Source organism: Alnus glutinosa, chromosome 6 (genome assembly GCF_958979055.1).
Source record: "Alnus glutinosa chromosome 6, dhAlnGlut1.1, whole genome shotgun sequence".
NCBI lineage: Eukaryota > Viridiplantae > Streptophyta > Magnoliopsida > Fagales > Betulaceae > Alnus > Alnus glutinosa.
In genome coordinates this window covers 3,728,949-3,740,442 of record NC_084891.1, presented here as the reverse complement: position 1 = coordinate 3,740,442, position 11,494 = coordinate 3,728,949, and the positions used below count along the sequence as shown (strand labels likewise).

Sequence of the window (11,494 nt, the reverse complement as noted above, 5' to 3'; positions counted from 1 at the left end):
TTTTTGACACGTTCTGTAAACTCGACACAAACTTAATACAGAATAAACATATTAAAATTAAAGAGATTAACCCATTTAATTAAAGAAATCAAGTTAAATTGACCTATGTAATTATGTAATTTTATAATAACGTTTAGACATGACTTAAATCCGACACTGCACACGAGTTGCGGACAGGGGCAGCAGTTGGAGTCAATTGATACGAGCGTTTAGTCACGTGTGAGTTGTGATTGCGTGGCCAAAGGAATACTCTTGCAGGTGCGCAACACGGGATCCCACAACGTGCTGAAATCTGAGAATACGAAGAAGAGCCCGGAGTCGTTCTCTCTGGCTCTCAATTCCGAAGCTTTTCCCAAATTCTTGCTCTCGGCAGCGACCATGAGATCCAAACCGGTTATTCTCGTGCTTCTGGTTCATTTATGCCTCTCCTTTCTCTATCCGTCTCTCGCCATCTCACCAGGGTAGGTTTTCCCATCTACGTTTCTCTTTTTCAATAATTTTCTCATTTATATATATATCAAATTTAGAGGAAAAATGAATTTTGCTAGCTCGAATTTGATTTCTTTGCCACTTATTTAATTGATTATATTTTTTTCTTGGTCAGGTCCAGTGACGGTTTCACCATCAATGGTCGGGTGAAGATTCAAAGTATGTTTTTGTTTTCATTGTTCTATATTTCGTTATCTTTTTCCTTTTTGATTAACTGCAGCTTAGAAAATTGGAACTAATTTGTGTCAGTGTGAGTTGGTTATGGACAAAGTCTCCTGCAAACTGGGCTTAAACTTACATCCTTCATCTCTCACGCTCATTTTTAATAGGATTATTAGGGCGTGCTCTAAAGACAGCTCAATTTAATGGACTGAGATGGAGGAATTTCTCCAATCCAGTTTGGAGGAAAACTTTGTCCTTTCACTAATATATCCTGTAACAAGTGTAAGTGTCATTCAGCTATTGAAATGATTGGTAATTGGTATGAACCAGAACATAGAAAAACGTGATTTAGAAAGAATTTGTGTCATTGCAATATAAGAACATGAATCAAATGTACTACTAGTTTTTTGTCGACCTCTCATTCATGCCTCATGTGAAATGAAGTTTAGCTTTCTGAATTCATCCAAAAAAAGAGTTTAGCTTTTTGCTGCATTTCGTGTTAAGATTATTTAGATGGGGATAAAAGCACTTGTACCTTGGGCCCATGTGGTGAATTATAGTATGGGGTTGTGGTAGATCACTAGATCTTGGTTCAAATCTTACTGACAAAAAAAAGTTGGAGGAAAGAGTAATTTTGTAGGAACTGCTTGTGGTAGAAGTTTAGCCCAAGGCTGGGAAAATTTCACCCGGCCTGCCTGACCCGAAGGTACTGACCTCTGCGGTTGGTTATTGACCAACAACGGCTTGGCATAGTAGGAAAATCTACCTACTGTTGGGGGTTGGTTTTAGGGGTCGGTAATCCGACCTATATCAACCCAACCAAACCCTCTGACCCGCCGAAGCAAAAAAGGGAAATGTTAGCAACAAATCACTGAAGTGCAAGTTGGACATGTCCATCATCCCCCTCCTCAACACCCTCAACTACCACCCCTTTTACTTAACTGGCTCCTATTCCGTCCGTATCTAGATCCTCTCCCAACTGAAACACACAAATCCTCCCAAGAAAAAAGCTAGGGGAAGGCACATTGCTCTTTGTCTCTCATTACTTGACTGATCCTGATTCGTTCTTCTTCCTCCTCTTCACCTTTGAGTGGACTCACCACTAACCCCCTTTGAAGTCGATTTCAAATTCAAGTTGCTCATTTTAGCCATCGAGTGCAAAGAACCAACTAAACAGTCGAACTGAAGCTGACTGACCCTAATTGGTTCAGCTTCAGAGGGTAGTCAGTGGCTAGATTCTGTCTATCGATCCTGTCGGTTTGACCATGAGAATCCAGCCAATGCCGCCTCGCAGGGATGGAACCAAGAATTCTATAGGGTTTATCGTTTTTATAATTTCTTCCCTTGCAGAATGTGTGAGATTAGATTTTTGATTACCTGATAAACTGAGCCTGCTTCTGCTTGTTGGGAAGAAGTGTTCCTTCATCAATGATTTTGTGAAGTACTACACATGTTGGACTAAACATTCTGATCAAGCTAGAAACTGATCTCGAGTGAGAACTCCAACGAGTATTTCCAGTCTGTTGTAAAGTGCCAATTTGGGTTAGTCCCCATTCACTCTCAAGCTCATTAATTTCAATCATATGAGCGATTTCAGCAGCTTGAGCAACCCTCAATTATTTATTACGATTGCATGAGGCACCAACAATATTGACAATATAAGTCAATTTAGTAAAGAATTGATGAATGAAAATAATTTCTTTTGATGCTGCCACTATTGCCAATTACAAATAATGTATGAAATCACTCTAAGGGGTTGGTTCAAGTGGTAAGGGTCTTGGTCTCTGTGGTAGTCCCATGAGGTTTAAAGTTCGAATCCCATTGAGTGCAAACAATGCTTTGGGGCCAGCCTGCCGACGATCCGTGTGGAGGGATGCGCTTTACATGGATTCGAGGTTTACCTGACAGGGGTGAGTACACAAAGTGGCTCTTCTTTAGAGAGGTTCCTTATCATAAAAAGAAATAATAATAATAATTATATTAATTAATTAAAAAAAATGATGTTTGAAACAATGGATGTAGTGAGCGTATGAACAGTCATTTGAAACCAAAGCTTGTAACCCATTCCACCCACCTCGCATGTTACTTGCATCTTCGTATCTTTGCCCTCGAATGTTTTGAATGTCTAAATTATGAAGAGACAATACATCATATATCCCATTTTTTAAGATTAATGCCGCAATATCAAGGACATGAACAAGCCTAAATAAATTTTCTCGTCCAAAGCCATCTTTGTCGTCAAATTTTAAAACTATACCCATTTGCTCATTCATTGACTCATTCTAAGCTTCATCAACAATTATGCAAAACTTTGCATCACTAATTTCTTTGCCAATTGCCTTTCTTCACTTTGGTTGAAAAAACATGTCATATTTCCTTTTGTATTCTTGGTGAGTGTAATAGTCATTTTTTTGGAGCTTTAGCTATTACTTTTGCAACCTTTTCATTATATGAAACCACCAACCATACTTCATCCTAACCTCTAAAAGCAACACTTTGAATTGCAAGCACTCAAACAATATCAATTAAGGTCTTCAACTATAGTCGATTGTTTGCAATTTGTTCATAAATGAAATTGTCAAACACCTTTTGTATGTGTTGAGATTGGTTCATCAAGTCCTCACATTACCTCTCGACAATTTTGTGAGGTGAATTAGGATCTTTCCCTATATGATTGAGAAAAACACAAATTTCCATCCATAAATTTCTTCTAGATCTTGAACCCATTAATAGTGAATGCATGTGGCGAAGGATTTGTGGATGGCTTACTAAATAGAAAGCATAGTTGACAAAAGACTGCATAGTCTGCATCTTTATCAGGCAAATAATCAAGCCATGAAGGAAATAGCTTGAACCACAAAGGTTGAAAGCTATGAAGATGATTTTCTGGTCCAAATCTCAAGTACTTTGAGGGATTAGGTTGGTGTGGACCAGCTTTAATGTAAAGTCGTTGAATTCCATCTCGTTTATTAACATCATAATCCCATATTTGGGGACACAATCTGAGATTACGCTCCAATGAACTAATATCAATTTCATTGACGTCAATTTTAAGAGATTTTGTAGGAGAAATTTTAGAAATTGAGATATCAGAGGTTGGTGATGATGCATCACCAGCATTGGCTTCTAAACTTTGTGCATTTTTCTTTTGAAAAGTCAACTATTGTAGTTTGATTGTAGTTTGCTTTCCCATCATCAACAAATATGTTCACATGGCCACATTAGATCAGTTTGGTTTCAAATGATTAGACACAAGAAGATAGACATATGTTAGCAGTGGAAAGACTCACTTGAGGAACAATAAAATATAATAGCTTTTATATAACTACGGCATGCAATATTGCGTTTTCAGCAAATTAATAATACAATGCTAATTAAATTACGTAACTATAACCAAGTGCATAGCAACTCAATATGATAAAATAAAGATTAAATGGCATGAGACTAAACACAATTGATTTACATGAACTCATACCTATCAGAGTTCAGAGCTGATTTTTTCATTGGCATTTGCATAAACATAATTAAAACATATTGACAGTTGACATAATGCATTGCGTTCTGCAAAATAAAAACTTCGCAAAATATTACTAGAATCTTTAAACTTAATAAAGAACGAAGAATTCCTTCCCAACAACTTTCACAAGTAGGTCAAATATGGCTCCAACTAAAACAAAACAACAACAGTGCCCTCGATGAGAATTATTTTTCCAGAGCAACTATATTTACAACACCGGCCTAAATTTCTTGTTCGGTGGTATGCTTGTTTAGTAGCTAAAAGTTGTATCACCAAAAAGGCAAAGCTTTGATCTTTTAGGCTTAAGAAAACCCATGTGGGTGTGTGGGACTGTGTACTGTGGTGAGGAAACTAAGGAAAAAAGAAACTGATATAGGTGGTTTCCTTTCGGCCGAGACATGGAATGGATTAAATGGATCCAACTGGATCCTTGATATTTGGGCTGTTTAAAGGAACTCATACATATGAGAGGTGGTTTTCTTTGGGCTGTTAAGGGCCAGGGGCCAAATTTAAATTTTGTCCCCTAAATATTAATGCTTCACTATACTCATAGAGAACTTTTCAAAAGAGGGGGAGGCATGGCCCTTGCTAACCGCCCCCCCCCCCCCCCCCCCCCCCCAGTCTGTCTCTGCCGCCTGCCACCTCGAGCGGTCCGTGCTCACCCCTAGTTTAGTTGGGTCAATTCTACTTATGGAGAGAGTTGCTGCAATCGCCTATCACCAATGCAACACTTCAATCTTCAATCATGGATGTTGAGATCTCAATGGAGATTATGTAATTAGATTATTGATTTTTTTTTTTTCTTTTTTTCTTGTGTGTGTAGTCTTTGATTTTGATTTTGGACCACAAGTTGGCTTTTGGTGCTCAAACAATGCACTAAGCTTTTATGGTTTTATATGTGTGTTGCTTTTCATATTTTGTTTCCCTCACTGTGCTTCTTCTTCTTCTTTTTACCCCCCTACCCTTTTTAAGTCTTAATTGATATTGTTTATGAATTAATTTGGCAGGTATGGATGTAAAAGGTTTTGGTTTTCCTGGAAAATTATCAAATGTCAAAGTTATACTTAATGGTGGCCAAAGAGTTACTTTTCTGAGACATGACGGATATTTCTCGTTGTATCCTTTCGACGTTTAAATGCGTTTTTCTGTTAAACTTTGATTCAGGATACTTTACACATTAAAATTCCTCTCGCACAACCTCACACCTATCCTTTCTGCGTTGTTGTAGATCTGTGTTTTTCTTTTCTATTTCCAAACTATTGTTTTATTCTTTTGGGAGGCATGCTTTTGAATCATACTTTAAGGACTCTGCAATTCCTTAATATGTATGCTTAAAGCCATGACGTGCCAGCAGGAACTCATCTAATTGAAGTGGATGCTATAGGCTACTTCTTTTCTCCGGTGAGAGTGTACCATCCACAATTTTCTATCAATTTTGTTTATCATTAATCACCAATAAGATTTCTCATGATTGCATTCTCTTAAATGTGTTTAGGTCCGAGTTGATGTCAGTGCCAGATTTCCTGGTAAGGTTCAGGCAGCATTGACAGAGAACAGGAGGAGTTTGATTGAGTTGGTTTTAGAGCCGTTGAGAGAGGAACAGTACTATGAGGTTCATTTAGACTTACTTTTTCCTATTTCTTCTTCTTACTTTGTTAGTTTGGAGTTATTATCTGTTATTTGTCTCATTCTGTTTTCTGCTTTTACAGATAAGGGAACCCTTCTCCGTTATGTCTCTTGTGAAAAGCCCAATGGGTCTGATGATGGGATTTATGCTGGTTGTTGTGTTTCTAATGCCCAAACTAATGGAGAACATGGGTAAAGTACTCTGTTCATAGTGTTTATGTAGATTTACCTGGGTTGGTTCGCTCACGTATAGTATAGAAATAATACTATTTAGTAGACTATTATACAATTGCCATATAATTAGGATGATGTGGAAGTGAAAATGGACATTTGGATTAGCAAACGCTTGTAAAAAGAAAAATCAAAGGTTAATTTTCACTGTCACGTCATCCGAGTCGCATGGCAGTCTACTAAATAGTATTTCTCATAGCATGGATAAGCCTAATGTTTCATGGGAGCTTCTCAATGCAAATAGGGTTTGTGTTTTCCGGTTCCTGTTCTCTTACTGACCATATCCATTTGTTGGGTTTTTGGGGCAGATCCTGAGGAAATGAAGCGAGCACAAGAAGAAATGAGGAGCCAAGGGGTTCCCTCTCTGGCAAACTTGTTACCTGGTGGTGCTGGCAGGAGTAATTAAGGGATTAGTTTGAAAAAATTGTGAACCTGTTTTCCCTTCTCAGTTGAAAAGCCTAAATATTATGAAACATCTAGGTTGGAGCCCTGGAGGTCTTTTGTTCTATCCAGCAAATAGGCCCTGAAACATTTATCTGAACCCACGCTCTCAAATTATACTTCTTTTCTGGAAGGTATTTGTGGTTGCCTTGGTGCTGCGTGTGCGCGTGCTTGTGTAGGGGCTCAATTCCATAGAAATTTTGAAATGCCTCGATTTGAAAGCACAAAAGCGTTGAAGCCAGTGAATTGAAGTATAATGCATTCAATATAAAACTATAGACAAAATTTCTCTCTAAATTGGATTAGGCTGATAGATATGTTCTTCCTACTCAGTCTATTAAAAAAAATGACATGGTCTTCTGACCTAGTATAATGCATTCAATATTCAAATATTTAAAGCTTGAATTTTAGTGGCGTGTTTCATTATTTTGCTTCTATAAGCAAACGTAGGTTCTGTTTGTTAATGCATTTGATGTCGTAGTGCCTTTTTGTGTTTGGTTTGAAAATTGTTTTTTGTATTTTTAAGAGTGTTTTGTCTTTGTTTGTTAATGTTTCTATTTTGAGAAGAGAAAATAAAATGGGAAAATATTTATATATATATATATATAAAATCATCCCCAAAATATACCAATAATATCTTTAAATTGTCATGGTTAGCTCCAATAGTATTGTAACGCCCAGCGGGATAAATGCAACATTGTACATATTTTTAAGTGGTGCTATTACTGTTATCACATAAATAGGGCAATAAAATTGGGTCCATTGTTGTAGAGAAGCTAATGTTGTTGCTCATGTGATAGTTGCAATGGAAATAAGGTAACAAATTTCGATCAAGTTTTGCTGAATAAAAGAAAAAATCTTGATAGAGATAAAAATAAACTAATTAAATTAAAGTTCTTTCTTTGGCCCAATTATCGATTAGAAGATTTAGTTTGTATGAATTGCTATTAGTTTGATACCAATAATGGTAGTCGTTTCACCATGACAAGGATTCATATGTATCCGCGATTGAAAAGTCATTAATGGTACATTTTCTACTAGTTAGGAAGGCTTCCTAAAAATGTGTCTCTAAATATTGGTTTGAGGATATGCCTCTTTTTACTTCTGATGCTTCTTATAGAGACTTTTTGGTCTCTAGGCTGTAGTTTGGTCATCTTTTATTGAATGAGAAGAATTTCAGTGTTAAAATAAAAATAAAAAACCTTATACTGAACTACAAACTTAAAGATAATACCTTAGCCCTACCGTCTTCTTCTCCTTTCGGTAACCACTCGCCTACGCATGTTCTATGAGCTACTACAAGATGCTCCCTTGCCAACCATTCTCTGTCTCGCCCGATGTTGAGGTTGCTGCTTATGGGTATTTTTGCTGTTATTTTCTTTTTTGCTGTATTTTTCTTTTCTTAGTGATTTGCATGTATCTTTGTTTTCTGTTGTTGTTGTGTTGTTTGGGTTCCTGTCTCTTAGCTTTTCAGTGGTTTGACCTTCTTGTGGAGACTTTTTGTTCCTGGATCAGTGCTGGTGCCTTTCTCTTCTATAGTCTTTGTTTCGAACTCTAACAATGCTTTTACCGCTTTAGCCTCATTTCAGTGGTTGTTGTTGTTTCCAAGTGAGGATTCAGATATGTTGGCCTTAATCTGTGTCTATTTAGCTTATGTAATCGTCTTATGCGGTCATTTGAGAGGATCGAGTCACTTGTTTGACCCATTTCTTACGCTTTGTAATTCTTTATGCACTATTTTAGTTTGTTTTGGGTTTATTGTTAGGGAGCATATCCCCTTTTTTGTTTTTAGGATCGTCTACTCATTCTTCTTTTTGGATCAGAAGTGAAAAGGATCCTTCCTATAACCATTTCCTTATTCAATTAATAAAAAAAAACCCTATCATTACATTTACACTGTTTATTATCTTATAGAAACTGTATACATATATCAAAAGGGCGTCACTAAGCCTTAAACCCACTAAGCTCAAACCTGATCAATTTTCAACCGAAGTTTTGCTTGGGCCTCAAAATGGTAAACCTCTCCCCAAACTCTAGCAGTCGAAATAATATATATATATATATATATATATATATATATATATAAAAGTAGAGTTTCGACTTAGAGTTGACATAGAATTATGATACGTTACGTAAATTCATAATTTTTAAATATTGAACCGGTCTTGTAAGTAAAAAAACCTGTAAATTTTAAAGGTTGAACTGGTTTTATCATAGTTTTAATAAATTTATTGTGCTTTAATAAAAAGATCGTGGGTGTAAACCTTCATGAAACCAAATGCATTATAGCATTAGGTGTCATTATAACTGCATTAAGTGGTGGGATTTTTTTAAAAAAAATTAAAAATTTAAAACATACTACATTTACTACCCATCATATCATATCATATATATAAAAGTCGAGTTCCGACATAGAATTAGTCTAAAATTATGACACGTGGCTTGAATCCATCATTTTTAACACTTAACAAGTCTTTTTAAGTAAAAAAACCGGTGGATTTTAAAAAGGTTGAACCGGTTTTGTCATGGTTTTATTAAATTTATTGTGGTTTAATGAAAAGATTGTGTGTGTGAATCTTCATAAGACCAAATGCATTATAGCATTAAGTGTCATTATCGCCGTATTAAGTAGTGGGATTCTTTTTTTTTTTTTTTAAAAAAAAAAAAAATTAAAAACATACTACATTCACTACCCACTATATATATATATATATATATAAGCCGAGTTTCGACATAGAATTATGACACGTGGCATGAACCTATAATTTTCAAACACTGAACCGGTCTTTTAAGTAAAAAAATCGGTGAATTTTAAAGGTAGAACTGGTTTTGTCATAGTTTTAATAAATTTATTGTACTTTAATGAAAATATCATTGGTGTGAATCTTCATGAGACCAAATGCATTATAGCATTAAGTGTCATTATAGCCGCATTAAATTGTGAGATTTTTTAAAGAATTTAAAATTTAAAACATACTACATTCGCTACCCATCATTTAATATCCTATCATCATATCATATATATAAAAGCCAAGTTCCAACTTAGAATTAGCATAGAATTATGACACGTGGCGTAATTTCATAATTTTTAAACACTGAACCGGTCTTTTAAGTAAAAAAATTGGTAAATTTTAAAAGTTGAACCGATTTTATTATGGTTTTAATAAATTTATTGTGCTTTAATGAAAATATCATGGGTGTGAATCTTTATGAAACCAAGTGCATTATAGCATTAAATGTCATTATAGCTGCATTAAGTGGTGAGAATTTTTTAAAAAAATTTAAAATTAAAAACATGCTACATTCACTACCCATCATATCATATATATAAAAGTCAAGTTCCAACTTAGAATTGGTATAGAATTATGACAAGTGGTGTAAACTTATAATTTTTAAATACTGAACCGGTAATTTAAGTAAAAAAATTGGTGAATTTTAAAGGTTTCACCGGTGAATTTAAACATAGAATTTTAAATTTATTTGATTAAGCATTGAACGTGATGTGAGATGATTTATTTGATTGCATTTTAAATATTGAGTGAAAAATTTTGTTTTATTTTCCTTAAGTGTTGTATCATCTTGACCATTGAAAAAACTATAGCACCTATGCTATAATATTTAATTAGGGGTGTAAGATGAGCTCGGCCACTCGTGAACTCGGCTCGGTTCGGTTCGGCTAAACTCGATTCGGTCTCGGTTTGAATAATAAATGAACCGTTCGTGAACACAATAATATGTTCGAATATTAAACGAGACATACTCGTATAAACTCGGCTCGACTCGGATAAGCTTATATAAACTCGTATAACTTCATTTTTACAATTTTTTCTTAGTATTATTTTAATTTTGTAATAAGAACATCTTAAGTAAAAATAAATCATCTTCCTAATATGATAGATATAGCTTGAATTATTGTTGTGAGTTTAATTTTATAGATTTGTGTGTACATAAGTGTGTTTGTGAGTATGTGTGGTTCTATGTGTTTGTGTGCACACATGTAATTTGTATATGTGCATAATAAATTTATATACATACATATAAACTCAAGATTATATTATTTAAAATTCAAGTTAATTTATTTAATGATCTAAGATGATAAAATTTTAACATGACTTAATTAATTAATGATTAGTATGGATTTATGAAAATATAAACAATCATGATATTTACTTTATATAAAAAATGAATAAGTTAATTGAGCAGCTCGTGATAAGATCGAGCTCGACTCGTATTCGAAATAAAATTAAACGAGCCAAGCTTGAACAGAATATTTTGTTCGATGATATATTCGAGCTCGATTCGTGTTCGAAATAAAATTAAATGAGCCGAGCTTGAACATTCAATATTCGACTCGACTCGGCTCGAATACAGCCCTATATTTAATATTCAGATTTTCTTCTTGCTATTTTTATTTTATTTTTATACTTCTTGTCGATATAAACTACACCTATGTGAACAAATTTTTTTATTTTTTTATTTTGAACTTTTTTTGGATTAAAATAAAATTAAGGGTGCCAAATTCCAACTTAGAATTGTCATAAAATTATGACACGTGGTGTGAGCCCATAACTTTTAAACAGTGAACCAGTCTTTTCGTAAACAAACCAATGAATTTTAAAGGTTGAACCAGTTTTGTTATGGTTTTAATAAATTTATTGTGCTTTAATGAAAAGATCATAGGTGTGAATCTTCATGAATCCAAATGCATTATAGCATTAAGTGTCATTATAGCCGCATTAAGTGGTGATATTTTTTTAAAAAATTTAAAATTTAAAACAACTACATTCACTACCCATCATATCATATCATATGCATATATATAAAGAGTAATGATTCACTACCACCTAAATATACAACTTTTCACTACCTTGCCTATATGGCAAGGTGGTCCCCCACCTTAATTTATTTTTAAAAAATAAAAAAACTCAAAAAATAGTGGGGGACCACCTTGCCACATAGGCAAGATGGTGAAAAGTTGTATATTTAGGTGGTAGTGAATCATTACTCATATATAAAAGCCAAGTTCCA

General features: G+C 34.5%; 1 protein-coding gene across 1 annotated transcript; it reads left to right on the top strand.

Moving 5' to 3' along the window:
* Nucleotides 1–233: 233 nt before the first annotated feature.
* LOC133871351 (ER membrane protein complex subunit 7 homolog) lies at nucleotides 234–6,599 on the top strand. The gene is made up of 7 exons (XM_062308785.1): nucleotides 234–461; nucleotides 605–648; nucleotides 5,176–5,284; nucleotides 5,506–5,569; nucleotides 5,664–5,780; nucleotides 5,878–5,986; nucleotides 6,334–6,599. The coding sequence occupies exons 1-7, from the start codon at nucleotides 379–381 to the stop codon at nucleotides 6,429–6,431; spliced, it is 624 nt and encodes a 207-aa protein (XP_062164769.1). The 5' UTR covers nucleotides 234–378; the 3' UTR covers nucleotides 6,432–6,599.
* Nucleotides 6,600–11,494: the final 4,895 nt, after the last annotated feature.